Below are 17,220 nucleotides of genomic sequence, written 5' to 3'. Positions count from 1 at the left end.
GGTATTTACCCCAAAGACCCAAATGTAGTGAAAAGAAGGGCCATATGCACCCCAATGTTCATAGCAGCAATGTCAGCAATAGCCAAACTGTGGAAAGAGCCGAGATGCCCTTCAACAGATGAATGGATAAAGAAAATGTGGTCCATATATACAATGGAATATTACTCAGCCATCAGAAAGGATGAATACCCAACTTTTACATCAACATGGGACTGGTGGAGATGATGCTAAGTGAATTAAATCAAGCAGAGAAAGTCAATTATCATATAGTTTCACTTATTTGTGGAACATAAGGAATAGCATGAAGGACATTAGGAGAAGGAAGGGGAAAATGAAGGGGGGGAAATCAGAGGGGGAGACGAACCATGAGAGACTATGGACTCTGAGAAACAAACTGAGGCTTTTAGAGGGGAGAGGGGTGGAGGGATGGGTTAGCCTGGTGATGGGTATTAAGGAGGGCACGTATTGCGTGGAGCACTGGGTGTTACATAAAACAATGAATCAAGGAACACTACATCAAAAACTAATGATGTACTGTATAGTAACTCACATAACATAATTAAATTAAATTAAAAAAAAAAAGAATCAGACTATCTGATGTGGAATCTTGCCTCTGCCATCTACTGGCTGTATGTCCTTGGGCAAGTTATTTAACCTTCTCTGTGCCTTAGTTTCTCCAGCCATAAAAATAAGGATAACAGCATGAGCATATTAGGGAAATTAAATGAGATAAGGAATGTAAGCAGCTTAACGGTTCTTGAGGTTGAGAATATGGTAGAGTGATTAATAAATTGTAGCTATAATTTTATTTCTGTCAAACACTTAATACCTCTGTATACAGACAGAACTACACTGCAGCTTCACTGGAAACAACAACATCCTAAAGTTTCTCTTGTGTGAAATCAACTTGTCCCAGCATTTAGACACCATATATATACATAAGGACAAAATAAGCATAAAGGGCTGCTTAGGTTTTAAATTAAAAGATAAAAGGAATTGTGTTAGAAATTATTTGGGAAAACCATGAAACATATCAGTAAAAACACCATTTTACAAACTCTAAAAGAGACTAAAGGACAAATTCTGGGATTAATGATATCCCTCTGGGACTGTGTGATAGGCCTAACAGATAAAGAAAAAGCAATAGAAGAAATATTTTAGATTGCAGAAGGCTTCTAATTCTATTTTATATGGCATAGTCATTAAAATGGGATAATGTGATCTATACCCACTAAGTTTTACAGTTTTGAATTCAAAAAATTGCAATCAGTGCTTCAGTTTACTCTGCTCTTGACCCTTATAGTCCCAAGCTTGGTGACATTTAATACTTTTATTGTCGGTCTATAAAGGGGAATAAAAAATAATATTCATTAATTATGAGTGGCTAAAAGATAAGGTCAAGTTGAAATCAAGACACAAGAGAAACATCTGAAATAATCAGAAGAAAAACGAAACCACACAAATACAAGACAAAGATAAAGAGCTCCTGTGTCCGTATAGCACAATGAAAATATTAATTCCAGCACAAGTTAACTGGAAAACTGCTCTATGGTATAGTGACTGAGCAAGAAAGAGTTCTGGGACATATTCACCTTCAGGCTTCTGAATTTTGTCTATGATGGTGAAAACAAAAGTGATCACTACCATTTATAACTGAGCACCTACTATGTGCCAAGGATCATATTCAGCATTTTACATTAATGAATTTATTAACTTGTCCTAACAATGTTATATAGAGTTGTCAGCTATAGTGCATAAAAATACAGAGTACCCAGTTAAATTTGAATTTCAGATAAACTAATAATTTTTTATTATAAGTGTGCCCCATGCAATATTGGGAAATACACCAAAAAGCATTTGCTGTTTGTTTGAAATTTAACTGTGAGTCCTGTATTTCATCTGGCAACTCTAACACCATGAAATAGGTATTAATATCCTCATTTTGCTTGTCAGAAAACTGAGATTCACAGAACCTAAGTCATTTGCCCAAGTCTGTATAGCTATCAGTTGACATATCTGGGTTCAAAATCTCTAGCAACAAAGCCTATATTCATAACCAGTCAATGCATTTTCTCTTTTATTATGTTCTCTCCTGTATATGAATGGTCATCCCTCCATCCTCCTGTTGACATTCTAGTTGAATGTCCAATTTGTAGACTACAAATTTTTTTGTAGACTTCAAAGTCCAATTTGTCCAAAGTCCAATTTGTAGACTACATACTTTGTGAATCCTTAAATTTTTCCCACTAAGAATATTCCCATAACTTTATTTGTATCTTCATTCCAGCCCTTAAAACAGCTTGACTTCTATTATAGCAGGTTACATACAGGTCCCTATAGTGGACATTCTTGCATGTACATTTCTCTTTTCTAACATCCCCTCTAGATTTCCTTTTGGGGCAGTGTCTTTCCCTTACCATATGTAGCTCAGGTGGGAGGAGAAATTGAGGGGTCCTACAATCCTATTAAAACAACTGAAGGGAGAAATCTCCTTCTGTCCTATCCTTTCTTTCATTACAACCTACCCAGCCAAGGGAAAGGTGTATGGTCAATAAGACTGATTCTTCCAAGTCTTCAAAACTTGAGCCAAATAATGCAAAACTAAGACAAATGGTAAGGGTTCATTTATTCCAGATAATCAAATAATTCATTTCTTGGTTTCTGTTCCTTTTCCAAGGCTGGTTCCATCCATAGGCTTTCCATCCATATCCTCCAGATTTAAATTCTTTCTTTGCTTGGATTAATAATTAGTTTCAGTTGTTTATAACCAAAGAACTCTGACTGATTTCTCTTTGGACATGACTGTAAGCTCCTAAGTCCATGTATAATAGAGTTTTATACCATTCCAGTCCCAACAAGTTACCTTCCAAATAAATATTTGTTTGTACATAGTAGGAACTCAGAAATGTTTGTAAACTTAAAGGGGGATAAATGAATTGAAATTGTTCAGGGCTGACAGCATAGAAGATCAACAAAACTCTTATTTTTTCTTTTTGTACTTCACAACAAGTCTGAGTGAGCTTTTAGAAAGCACTTTGAGAATTGGGATTATTAACTTTGTAAAAAGTGGATGGATCACATAATAGGCCTCAATATTACTAAAATGTCTATGATGCTTCTAAGATGTATGACTCACTACAAATACGTTTGCGAGCCCTTTTATAATCTCCCAACAGAGAGCTATGATGCATTAGTGTAAGTATACTAAAAATAAAAGGATGTAACTGAAGTCACATCTTTCTTGCAGAATAGTTTTAAATATACATATTTAAAAACAGGTCTTTAATTATAATTTGTTTAATATAATTTTTAATTATAATTTGGTGCTAAAGAATTTTTTAAAAATTTTAAAAAAAAGAATTTTTTAATTTTATTATGTTATGTTAATAACCATACATTACATCATTAATTTTTGATGTAGTGTTCCATGATTCATTGTTTGCGTATAACACCCAGGGCTCCATTCAGTATGTGCCCTTTTTAATACCCATCACCAGGCTAGCCCATTCCCCCAACCCTCTCCCGTCTAGAACCCTCAGTTTGTTTCTCAGAGTCCATAGTCTCTCATGGTTCATCTCCCCCTCCGATTTCCCCCCCTTCATTTATTTATATTTTCTACCATTAGCCAATGCAAGTAGGGTTCAACATTTATGATAAAATTATGGATAAACATAGTGATGTTTTTAAGGTGAGATCAGTGACTTGACAGATGCTAAATTATCTCACACTGACACTACACCATTAGAAAATACTTTAACATTTCTTTAAATTACATTAATTTCAGTGTAAGATGTCAAATAAACACTGACTGACTCTACCTGGATCAGACATGAACAAAATATGTAATTCTGGGCACTGTATATTCAAAGAGGAAGTAATTGAAATAAGATGGTTTCTAACAGCAGAGTGAGTAGGATGGTAAATAATCTGAATACCGTAACATTGAAGGAAGCATTGAAGGAACTAGGAAATGTTTCAGTTAGCAAATAGCTCAAGATGAGTTTTTAAAGGAACATCATTGGAAGGAATTAGATTTAGTCTGTATAACTTGAGAATGCAAACCTATACCCAGTGGGTGGACTAGATTTCGACAAACAGCAAATAATCATTTAGTAAACCTTTCTGTGAATAAAGCATGGGGTTAATGCAGATGGAAACAGAAGATAAATTGAATATAGTTCCTGCCTTCCAGGAGAACTGTGAAATCTAAAAAACATATGGACTTCAATAAAGCTTCTGAATTCTGTGGAAGTACTGGAAAGTGGGAGACCAATTCTGAACAGTGAGGTCTAGGAAAGCTTTTGAGAGGATGTGGAATTGGGTTACATTTTGAGGAATGAGAAGGGCTAAGTAGAGATTTACTGGGGGAAGGGGCATTTTCAAAAGTGGGGAAGGAGCATTTCCAAAAGAGCTTATTTGAGAAATAGTGAAGAGCTATATATGGTTAAAGTAGAATAAGGCAGGCTGGGGTACAAAAGATAAGCCAGGATCTTACCCTCTAATGGTGGCCTCTTTATTGACCATCTTCTATGTGTCTAGCACTAGAATGAAGGTATGTATGTAGATGCTGCACAAAGGCCAATTTTGGCCCAATAAGAGTGCTTACTGTGGTATATTCCTAGTAGTTCATGGGTTCTTGCTCATAACCCAAAAGAGTCAGTGACAGTATTTTCTCCATCCTTGATTAGAAACAGGTTCAGAAGGGAGCTTGAATTCAGACTCAGGTCTGTCTTACTTAAGAGCCCACGCCCCCCACTACAGGGTAGAGCTCAGAGTTCAAAAGAAGTGTCTTTCACTGGAGGATTCAAGTCTGTGCTACACCACCTGGTAATAAATGAGGGGAAACCATCAGGGAGAACTTATACTGATCCTTTTACTTCTGTTTTCTTACCTTGTCAAGAATCTGACCAATTTCTGACAGAATCTTAACTGACATTTTAAAGTATACACATTGTAAAGTTTAAGATGATTTTTATTGAACAGGTAAAAGATTCACCTTTACATTATTAGAAATAAAATAATTTTTTTTGTAAAAAAAAAAAAAGATAAGCCAGGAAAAATAGGAAGAGGTTAAACTACTAAGGGCTTAAGAAACTGAACTCACAAGGTTGCACTTTCTTCTGGACAGCCATAAAGATTATTAAGAAGAGGAGGGATAATATTAATGGTTTTCTTTGGAGGAAAACTTTGGGATGTCCCAGAAAATTAATTAAAGAAAGCTGTGGAATGCAATTCCCCAACATCCAAATCCCTTCCACTGGGCCCTCCAGAATTCTTCTCCCATCATCAGTCTTTTCTCAGATTGTTCCCTTCATCATCTTGCTCTTATGAAAGCCTGGCTCTTCCAAAGGTCACTGCTTCCCTGTGGCTCTTTCCTATGGTACTATTTGTCTCCTATAGTCCTGACACCAATGGACCTGGAGAGGAAGAGGTATCTTCCTTGAGTCTTAATGGCACCTGCAGACCACTGGTCTTCCCTATTCCCTAAACATCCCGTCTTGAATCTCAGGTTGTTATATCACCTTCAATCCTTCATCATTGCATTCACCTGCTGCCTCCGGGACATGCTCCCTCATTTCTGGATGAGGTCAAGTCCTGGCTTATTATCCCTCTTCTAAACACTATTCAATCCTTGACAGTTTCAATATCTATATAGATGATCTTTCCCAACCCCTGGCTTCTCAGTCCCTGAGAATTCTTTCCTCCAATAATCTTGCCCTCCACCCTATTACAGCCACTCATTTCATACCGTAGTGTAGACCTTGTCATTACTAATAACAGCAAACCCCTCCAAATATCAGTGCCAGGCATTCCACTCACCCTCTTAAAACCACCTCTTAACTTTCTAGCTCTTCCTCCCACCCTAAACCTGACACCCTTTCAACCCCTCTGGAACCTCCAACTGATTCTATCAACTTCCCATTGCCCCCATTCCCTTATTGGCTTCACTCTCCTCTTTACCAAGCTTGAATCACATAACCAATTGTCATCATTCCCTCTCATACACCTTTGATTCTCTCTCTCTCTTTTCCTAATTCCTTGGCAAAATCACAACCCTGACTAAATGTTAACTGTCCATCTATTCGATGTCTTCATGTATGTACCTAAACAAAATTAAAGAAAAATACACAACCACGATGACCTGTCCTACTTTAATTTCATGACCATGAATCTCAAATAGCCCTTTAATGACTTCATTCTCATTCTCAATGGTGACCTTGCTTCCTACATTACAGATAAAACTGATACAGTAGTAAAGAACTTTTTAGACCTTCATCACACTGCCAACAGCCACATGTACTCTGTCTTCCCATCTGTTATCACAGATAAATTATTCATAATTCTATTGTGCATAGTTCTCATCTATCACTGACACACACATCATGAATTCTCCCCTCTCCTGAACATCATAAATTATCTGCTGGAGATGTTCTATTTTGAAAAAACCAAAATGCTCTCTTGACTTTACTTCTTCTCCAGCCAGGGCCTTATTTGTTCACTAGCCTTCACAGCAAAACTGCTTTTTAAAAAGTTGTCTATATTCACAATATCTAATTCATATCCTTCCATTTTCTCTTAAACCCACTTTAATCAGGGTTTCATCCACACCACTTCACCAAAACTGTTCTTATCAAAATCACCATCAATTGCCACTTTACTAAAATCAATGGCCAACTCTTAGCTCTCATCTTACTTGACTTTCAGCAATATTATCCTATATAATCACTCCTCTCTTCTTGATAAACTTTCTTTACTTCCAAAACATGTAATTTCTAGTTTCTAGACATCCTTGACAGTCATTCTTTCTTAGTCTTCATTCTCTCCTACCTTTACTATTGGAGTCACTCAGATTCCAGCCCTTCATCATCTCCCCTTCTCCATCTTTACTTCTTCCTTCTGTCATCTCTTTTCATCACTTGGCTTTAAAGACCATTTATATGTCAACAACAGTTGATTTTATATCTTCTTCCCAGACCAATCTCTCACACCCAAGACATGCTTATTTCACCACCCACATGATCTCACTAGTTCTTGATATTATCATGTCCAAAATCAGACTTCTGATCTTGGCCCTACTCTTCCCTAAAACCCACCGAATGTGCTTCCCCTGCAGCTTTCTCCATCTCAGTTGATACCAATCCAATTTATTCAGGCCAAAAACCTTAGAGCCATCTTTAGCTCTCCTTTCTCTCTTACCCCACATCCAATCCACTGGGAAATCCTGATGGCCCAATTTTAAAATACTTCCAGAATCCAAATTCTCACTACCATTTCTGCCACCCTTAGTTAGAGCTACCATCATCCCTTTTACCAGACTGTTATGATGGCCTCCTATCTGACCTTTCTCCTTTCACCCTCTCCATCTATAGTGTATTCTCACACAGTTGCCAATGTGGTCCTCTTAAAATATAAGTCACATCAGGGCACCTGGGTGGCTCAGTCAGTTAAGCATACTGCTCTTGATTTTGATTCGGGTCATGATCTCAGGGTCCTGGGATCAAGCCCTGCATCAGGCTCTGCACTCAGTGGGGAATCTGTTTGAAGATTCTCTCTCTCTGCCCCTCCCCCCACCTGCTCGTGCACTCTTATGTTCTCTCTCTCTCTAGAATAAATAAATAAATCTTAAAAAAAAAATAAGTCAGATCATGGGATTATTCTGCTCAAAAACCTGTGAGAATTCCCATTTTGCAAAGAGCTCTAAGTCCTTATAATGGCCTTCAAGGCTCTGCTCTATCTGAGCTTCCTAGGCTGGTATTTCCCCTCATTCCAGGCTCAGGGGGCCTCTGTGCTGTTTCTCAAACTTCCAGACTCATTCCTCACTCATTGATGTATCCCAAATACTTGAAGAGTGCCAGGTAACCTAATAGGCCTCCAATAAACATTTGTTGAAGGAAAGTCAGATAGAACAATTAGAAAGCTATTGTAATTTGTCAATGTTATCCCAAGAAAGCTGAAAAAAATGTACAATAAAGCTATTGTAATAATCTGAAAAATAGCTAATGAAGATTCAGTTCAATCCTACCCTGCAAATGTTTTCTGAAAGTGCAAAGATAAATAATCCCTGCCCTTGAAGACCTTATGGTGGAGAGACAGACAGGTAATTTTAAAATGTTAAAAGATAATAGAACAAAACCAGGGCATCCTAGAGAGAGCAGCATGAACAAAGGTTGGGAGACATGAAATACCATCATGTGATGGAGAACTGAAAGCAAGTCAGTTTGATTAGATGTGATGGTCTGGTTGATATGGCTATTTGGCTAGACTACAGTCCCCAGTTACTCAATGAACACTTATCTAGGTGTTGCTGTGGAGGTGTTTTGTAGATATAATTAAAGTCCATAAACAGTTGCTTTCAGTAAGAAAGATTATCCTAAATAATCTGGGCAGGACTGATTCAATAAGTTGAAAGGTCTCAAAAGCAGAGCTGAGGCTTCTCTGCAGAAATTCCTCCTATAGACAGCAGCTTCAGCTGTGCCCCAAAGTTCCAGCATGCCATTCATGATGGCCTGTTCTATGGATTTCAGGCTTGCCTACATAGCCTTCCCAATTATGGAAGCCAATTTCTTGTAATAAATCTCTAAATATCCATCTTCTCCTGGTTCTGCTTTTCTGGTTGAACTGGGACTGATAAAGTAGAATATAAGGCTTAAGGCAGAAGGGGGTAAAAATGAAGGATGAGAGGCAGTAGAGCTAGATCAGGAAAGGCATTTGTTTTTTTACATGCTCAGAGGTTTGAACTTTACCCCATATTCAGTAGGATCAACAAGCTGAATGACAGGATTAGGGGTAGAGATGAATTATTCTGGATTTGATATAAAGGATGTACTGGGACATGAAGCAAGGGGAAGAGAGAGATGCTAGTGGTTGGGAAACCATCCAAGTTACCTGTGAGAGAAGTAAGAGGAGAACCAAGAAAGAAGGTCATCATGGAAACAAGGGAACAGTGCTGTGGGGAAGAAGTGGTGGTCCACACTGGTCTGGTGCATCAGAAGAGTCTGCCACTCAGCATTCTGTGATAAAAGGAGGTCACGAAGGGCCTCAAGACAGCTGTGATAGAGTGGATAATCTAGAAACCAGATTGTATTAGGTTCAAGAGTGGCTAGGAAGTGAGAGAGAAGAGAAAACAAGAGTAGATTATTCTTTTAGAGGAGGAAACATGACAGAAGAGAGAAAAGGTCAGTGTCAAAAGAAAATGATTAGAATGGAAGAAGCTTAAGCCTTCTTAAGCCAAAAGCAAGGAAGGAGAAAAGACGAGAAAGAGGGCACATATTCTCCTGAGTGAGGCTCAAGAGAGGAGGGGTGGCCAAAGCCACAGGTGAAGTCTTGGTCAAGGACAATGGGAGGACCTTCACTTTCTGAAAACTGGGGGAAAGAGAAGTAGAATGAAAATAATGCAGAGATAAATTTGGAGGTGGAGGGTAAGGAATCTGCAGTTATTCACACCCAATGGCCCTGGGGTAGCTCAGTGAGTTTAGGAAACAAGGTTATCAGTTGAGAGAGAGATAGTGTGACATATCTAGAGACGGAAGCTTGGCTTCAGTTGGGGCTGGGTGGCCACCTGCCAGGACATAACCAGAGGAATCAGGATCAGGTTCAGGACTTCTAAACTGCCTCACAATTCAATGTTTCTATGAATCAGATGGGCAGAAATGTTGCCTTATTCACTGATGTTTTCTCAACACCCAAAACAATGCCTGGCATGTAGAAGGCGCTCAAAGTAAATTCGCTGAATGAATGAATGAATGCATACTTAGATAAGCCTCTCATCCAAACAAGCAAATAAAACCTTTTAGTTGAAATTACCTATTTTAATTTAAACTCATTTTAACATTTTTAAGAAATCACAGATGTTTTCCAGAGCCTTGAAACTTAATACAATCCCAGTCTTCGCTCCTAATCTCCAGACATACAGCCAAGGCAAATCAGATAACGCAGGCTTCAAAGTGGGCATTTTTACCTTGAATTTTTCCCTGGACTATCTTAGAGCAAATTATCAAGAAAATGGCCAAATCTTTATTTTATTGTATTATACAATTAAGCTTTTCTAACTGAGTAAGAGTTTACTCACTCAGATTTTCATTTAGATTCTACTATTATAGGTAGAATGTAGCCTTAACCTTTTCTGACACATAAAGCTCTTTCTCTTCTTTTTGGTCTTGGTGACATTTACCACTGACCAAAGGGAAAAGAAGGGAAAAAACAAGACTCCTTAAAAAGGCAAGTTTAAAAAAAATAAACATAAAAAAATAAAAAGGCAAGTTTAACTGGAATAAAAATATAATGCAGGCAATATTAGGTTGCTGCTAAAATGGGTCTCTGTTGAATATTTCCCATGCATTACCTGGGTGGAAGACTTTGGTTTTCCCATTGGTGATTCCAGAAGAGCTTGCTTCCATTTTTATTGACCTTCTGCCTGGTGGAAGTGAGGAATGCCTGACCACGGGCAGGCGACGTGATCCTGGGCGGCTTGCCACACTTCGCCGTTGATGGATTTGCAAACGCTTTTCAGCCCCATGAATAGATAAACTTAAACCTGGAATGAGAAATAGCACCATTATTATTAAAGAAGTCACTTCTGAATGGTTAAATTGCCAAATTATTTTCTGGCATGAAATACAGACAGCATAAGTAATTATGGTTCAAATTCTTAAGGGATGCTAATGACACTGGAATTCTGATACTGATTGATTTTCACATTGCATTATTCATTGAACATTAGTTCATTCAAAAGTGGACATTCTCAGTTCTCATGACATGAGTTTCGTGAATGAGATCCAATAAAGTCAAATATTAAAATTCTTTCCAAAATCCTGGGAAAATATGCACTTATTTAGATTAGAAACTATTGCTGGGGTATCTGGAATTTCAATAAAAATTGAGCAATTTTTTTTCCTTTCTTAAAAATATTTTAATTCCAGTAGAATTAACATACAGTGTTAGTTAGTTTCAGGTATACAATATAGTGATTCAACAATTCCATACATCACCCAGTGCTCAATACAACAAATGCTCTCCTTAATGCCCATCACTTATTTCACCCATCCTCCCATCCCCCCATGTACTTCCCCTTCACTAACCATCAGTTTGTTCTCTACAGTTAAGAATCTGTTTCTTGGTTTGTCTCTTTTTCTTTTGCTCATTTGTTTTTTTTCTTAAATTCCACATGAGTGAAATCACATGGTATTTTACTTTCTCTGATTTATTTCATTTAACATACTCTCTAGCTCCATCCATGTTGTTGCAAATAGCAAGATTTCATATTTTTATGGCCTGAATAATATTCCATTATATATATATATATACCACATATTCTTTATCCATTCATCAGCTGATGGACATTTGGGCTGCTTCCATAATTTGGCTATTATAAATAATGCTGCAATAAACATATGGATGCATGAATCCCTTTGAATTAGTGTTTTTGTATTTTTTTGGGTAAATACCCAGAAGTGTGATTACTGGATCATAGGGTAGTTCTATTTTTAACTTTTTGAGAAACCCTCATACTGTTTTCCACAGTGGCTACACTAGTTTGTATTCCCAACAACAGTGCAAAAGGGTTGCCCTTTCTCTACCTCCCCACCAAAACTTACTGTTTCTTGTGTTGATTTAAGCCATTCTGACAAATGTGAGGTAAATATCTCATTATAGTTTTGATTTGCATTTCCCTGATGATGAAATGATGAATGATGTTGAGCATTTTTTCATGTGTCTGTTTCTTTGGAGAAATGTCTATTCATGTCTTCTGCCCATTTTTAATTGAATTATTTGTGGGTTTTTAGGTGTTGAGTTTTTAAATATATTTTGGATAGTAACCCTTTATCAAATACGTCTTCAAATATCTTCTCCCATTCAGTAGGTTGCCTTTTAGTTTTATTGATTGTTTCCTTCACAGTGCAGAAACATTTTATTTTGATGTAGTCCCAACAGTTTATATTTGCTTTTATTTATATAGTGTCCTTGTTTTAAGTTTTTACAGACTTTGTTTTAAAGTCTACTTTGTCTGATTTAAGTATTGCTACTCCAGCTTTCTTTTGACACCCATCTGCATGATAAATGTTTCTCCATCCCCTCAATTTCAATCTGCAGGTGTCTTTAGGTCTGAAATGAGTCTCTTGTAGGAAGCATACAGATGGGTCTTGTTTTTTTAACCACTGTCACCCTATGACTTTTGATTACAGCATTTAGTCGATTTACATTCAAGGTAATTATTGATATATATGTGTTAATTGCCATTTTGTTACTTGTTTTGTGGTTGTTTTTGTAGTTTTTCTCAGATCCTTTCTTCTCTTTCTTCTCTTTCTTTCATGGCTTGTTAGTTTTCTTTAGTGATATGCTTGGATTCCTTTCTCTTTATTCTTTACATATCTATTAGTGGGCTTTGATTTGTGGTTACCATTAGGTTTGTAGATAAAATCTTCTGCATATGGCAGTCTATTAAGTTGATGGTCGCTTAAGTTTGAACCCATTCTTTACTCCTCTCCAGGTTTTAGTTATGTGGTATCATATTTTACATCCTTTTATTTTATGGGTCCCTTGACTGATTTTTTACAGAAATACTTATTTTTACTGCTTTTGTATTTTCTATTTTTCATACTCTCATTTATGATCTTTCCTTTCTACTCAAAGAGTTCCCTTTATTATTTCTTGTAAGGCTGGTTTAGTGGTCATGAACTCCTTTAGTTTTCGTCTATGAAACTCTATCTCTCCTATTCTGAATGATAGCCTTGCTGGATAGAGTATTCTTGGCTATAGATTCTTCTCCCTCAGCACTTTGAATATATCATGTCACCCACTTCTGGCTTGCAAAGTTTCTGGTGAAAAATCCACCATAGCCTTATGGGGACTCCCTTGTATGTAACTGATTTCTTTTCCCTGGTTGTTTTTAAAAATTTTTATCACTACTTTTCACCATTTTGATTACTATGTGTCTTCATGTGGATCATCTTTGGTTGATTTTGTTGGGGGATCTCTGTGCCTCCTGGATCTGGAAATGTTTCCTTTCCCAAATTAGGAAAGTTTTCAGCTATTATTTCTTCAAATAAATTTTCTGCCCCCTTTTCTCTCTCTTCTCCTTCTGGGATCCCTATAACGCAATGTTATTATGCTTGATGGAGTCACTGAGTTCCCGAAGCCTATTCTCATTTTGCGTAATTTTTCTCTCAATTTTTCAGTTTTATTACTTTCCATTACTTTGTCTTCTAGTCATTAATTCATTCCTCTGCTTCTTCCAGCCTATTTAGTCCAGCAAGTTTATTTTTAATTTCACTTATTGTGTTCTACATCTCTGATTGGTTCTTATTTATGTTTTCTATCTCTTTGTTAAGGGTCTCACTGGTGTCCTCCACTCTTTTCTCAAGCCCAGTATCTTTATGATCATTATTTTAAATTCTCTCTCAGGCATGTTACTTATATCCATTTTACTTAGGTCTCTTGCTGTGGTTTTGTCCTATTTTTTCATTGTGATATATTCCTCTGTCTCCTCATTTTGTCCAGTTCTCTGTGTCTGTTTCTGTGTGTTTGGGAAGTCAGCTACATCTCTTGCTCTTGAAAGTAGTGGGCCAGCTGTGCACTTTTAACTAGGTAGTGCTGGTCCTCCTCCACAGGGGATATACAGCCTTAGCAGAGACCTGGGCTAGCCTGGCCACTCCACAAAGTACCTGCAGGTGAGAGATGCATTCTTAACAAAGTGCCCACATCTTCCACAGGGGGTTGGGAGATACAGTGTTGGTGAGGTCTCCGTGGGTCTTTTCAGGGAGGGGATCTGCAGCACCAGGATTGAGGCAGGACTGGCTGGAGGGGCAGGGCACAGTATAAGCAAGTTAGGTAGGGAGTGCTGGTGCCCTGCTGGTTCCCACAGGTGGCTGTGTGTTTATGATGAGGAGTAGGGGAGAGAAATGGCACCTGCCAGCTCCTTTGTTCCTGGAACAGTCTCTCAGCAAACTCTGATATTAGTAACTAACTTTCCTTCCTGTAAGCTCCAGGTGCCTTTCAAACTGCAGCTTCCAGGCTGCATCTTCACAGGCTGTTTGCTGTGCTATCTCTTTAAGGGTAAGGGCTCAGCTTCCTATTGCCCTCTGGGCTCTGAGAGCTGAGCCAGCTGATTTTTAAAGTTCCAAGGTTTAAGGCCTGCTGATTTTAAGTACTCATGAAATTTAGTCCCTGATTCTCAGAGCCAAATGCTATAGGGATTTCTCTTTCCCTTATAGGCTCCCAGTGTGTTAGTCTGTTTCTTACCCCTCTCTGTACCTGTGGCTAACCTCTGTCCAGCAGTTAAATCCACAGGGTTTAGGTTCCCACCAAGCTCTTGCCTCCCCTACCCTGTTCAATGTGACCTCTTTTCCACATTTAGTTGTAGAATTTGGCCAGTCTTTGGGTCCTTTTCTGAGTTGTTTGCTCTGAAGCAAGTATTACCTAGTTGTATCTGTGAGATGAGGTGAACTTAGGGTCCTCCTACTCTGCCATCTTCCTAGGAGTCCCCAAGCAACTTTTAATTAAAAAAAAAAAATCAAGCAACTTTTTTCATAGGATTCATGTATAGACCTCAGTTGAAGATTGAACTCAGATTTATGCCTCTGATAATCAGAATTATGTACCTTTTAAGAGGTAATTTACCCAGGAAAATTTCAAACATACCAAAAGCAAAAAGATTAGTATAATAAATTCCATGTACCCATTATTTAGCTTCAACAAATATCAAGACTTTTTCCATAAAGCTGGGGAGAAAAAAAAAGATTTTTCTAATCTTGTTTCATCATATTCCACTCCCTTTGTTGTTGATTTGCTTTTTAGGTGCTAGAGTAGTTTAAAGCAAACTCTAGACATCATGTCAATCTCACCAAAAACAATATTGATTGTATTGACTTACACTGATTATATCAATATGGACTACACCTGATACATATGAACCATATAAAAAATTCAAGATATTTTAAAATAATAAAATTATTAATAATCAAAAGATTTTTTAAAAGAACACTCATTGATCACCATTAGAGGTTGCTAAAACACCAATTCATTATTCAGAAAATTGATAAAGGGAAAGAAGCAAGCATTTATCCTTGCCTTTCCTTTACTAACCATATTTCAAGGTAACCAAATAGTTGATAAAATAATGTTTTCACTACAGATTTCCAACTAATAAATTACTGATGGAAAAGAGAATTGGAAAGTAATTTTAGAAGCCTCAGTGAGATGTGAAAGATAAGTTTTGTCTAAAGAAGCACTATGAGGACAGAGCTAGAATTCAAACTCATGGAAGACTAAATCCAGATCTTTAAAAAAAAAAAAAAAAAAAAGGCCAAGGAAAGATGTTAGCCTTATTTAATGCCAACAAGCCAGGGGAACATGGTCAGGAATTATGCCATCTGATGGAAGAAAGTTGAGCTTCACCAAATTGCAGAATTTTTTATTAAGAGGAGAATATCTTGAAATTTGAAGGTAGAAATTAGATTTGGAAGTTACCTTAGTGGTTGGCTAACTAATCCGGTGCCTTATATAGATGAAGAAACAGCCTGGCAGGGAAAAACCGTCTACTTATTATCAGTACTGGAAGGCCATAGTAAGAGGTCTATTTAAACCCAGAAATGAGGGAAATAAAAGCCTGCTCAGAGGTAAAGTGTAAATCCGCAATCATGGGTCATGTCTGAGGTATAAAGAGTTATCTTAAATTTCCCCAACGGGTGGAAAAATGATGTGACCTGGGCCAAACTGTAAATTCTAACAAATGTTAAGAAAGGATGACTCAAATCAGAATGAGGTTTGGTCAGCCAAGCGTAACAAAAACAACAAACAACAACAACAACAAAACTTGTAATAAACAAACATGAGTAGTGCCCATCCAGACAACAGCCTAAAGTTTAAGTGTTCCAACAGCCAGACAGTCCTGAGACACAATTTTTCTCTTTATTCTGCCCTTGCTTATTCTTTATTCTTCCTTATTCTGCCCTTGCTCTAACAGCACTCACCAGACAATCTTCATATTAGGATTTGGTTTCCACTGCAGGGAGACAGTAATCATACCAATGTTCCCATCGACCCAGCAACCAAGGTTCTCAGTGTGGGCTAACTGGCATCCTGAATTTCTTTCTACACTTATATCTCCTCATGATTGCTTAGAATGAATCTGCCCACAGATCTGGTTTCTAAGGCCACAGTGCTATGAGCCTGAGATTTGTTCTTGGGAAATTCACATAGGTAAGGCCAGCCATGGTGGGTGACCCCTTGGGAGACCACCTGGCAGTCTTCCCCTCACAATGCATGCCCCACTCTGATGCTCAGGTGCCTAGGCAAGTGTGAGCCTTTTACTCCTAGGTGTTTCTCTGTGGGCAGAACTAACACAATAGCATCAACCTGGTATTATTCCACTCTGTCATGTTCCCTACCATGGTTGTATGTTCTATATTTCCAGAGAGATGCAAAATGAATTATCTGTAGACCCACCAAGAATGCAGAATGTAGACACATTTTCAGGTGACAGATATAAGGGCTAGGAGATGTTTTAAGTCAACAGCAGACAGCACATGCAGTCTGAGTCTGCAACCATGAAACAGACCACTCTTGAAAAAACATTTCTCCTTGTCTCTTTTACAGAGGATTATTGGGCTAAAGGAACCAGGACTATGACTCAGTGGCTACTTCTAGCTCATATAAAACTCCTTTCAAGGAAGTAAAATGTTACAAATGACAATAAAAATTACACTGTGAAAATAAATGGTATAGGTACTTGGAATTGTTGAATTCCATATTAAAAATACAATAATGTAGATCATGGGGGGATATGTCAAAAAAATTCATGAGTATTGCCAGGAAAGGATGGATATGGGGAAGATGGGTATGTTATAAGGGAATTGGGGAGGAATTCTTACTGTCTCAGCAAATTCATATGGCCCTCCAGAAATTAAGATTTCTCAGAGGTTCCATGTATCATATGATCTCACTGATATGAGGAATTCTTAATTGCAGGAAACAAACTGAGTGTTGTTGGAGTGGGCGGTGGGGTGGGAGGGATGGGGTGACTGGGTGATAGACACTGGGGAGGGTATGTGCTCTGGTAAGCGCTGTGAATTGTGCAAGACTGTTGAATCTCAGATCTGTACCTCTGAAACAAATAATGCAATATATGTTAAGGAAAAAAAAAGAAGAAGAAGAAGGTAGCAGGAGGGGAGGAATGAAGCGGGGGAAATCGGAGGGGTGGACGAACCATGAGAGACGATGGAC

General features: G+C 37.8%; 1 protein-coding gene across 3 annotated transcripts in view; it reads right to left on the bottom strand.

Moving 5' to 3' along the window:
* Window positions 1–17,220, bottom strand: part of ANO4 (anoctamin 4) — a 277,492-nt gene that overhangs the window by 142,068 nt on the left and 118,204 nt on the right. For all 3 annotated transcript variants that reach the window (XM_081822277.1, XM_081822276.1, XM_081822278.1), the window contains exon 2: window positions 10,343–10,534. In XM_081822277.1, coding sequence (XP_081678403.1) covers window positions 10,343–10,397 — 55 coding nt within the window. In that variant the 5' untranslated portion in view covers window positions 10,398–10,534. The remainder of the gene's footprint in view (window positions 1–10,342; window positions 10,535–17,220) is intronic.

This window comes from Leptonychotes weddellii, chromosome 5, assembly GCF_054177405.1.
Source record: "Leptonychotes weddellii isolate Sample4059 chromosome 5, ASM5417740v2, whole genome shotgun sequence".
NCBI classification, from domain to species: domain Eukaryota; kingdom Metazoa; phylum Chordata; class Mammalia; order Carnivora; family Phocidae; genus Leptonychotes; species Leptonychotes weddellii.
Note: the sequence above shows the minus strand (reverse complement) of the source record. Positions and strands in the feature narration are given on the sequence as shown.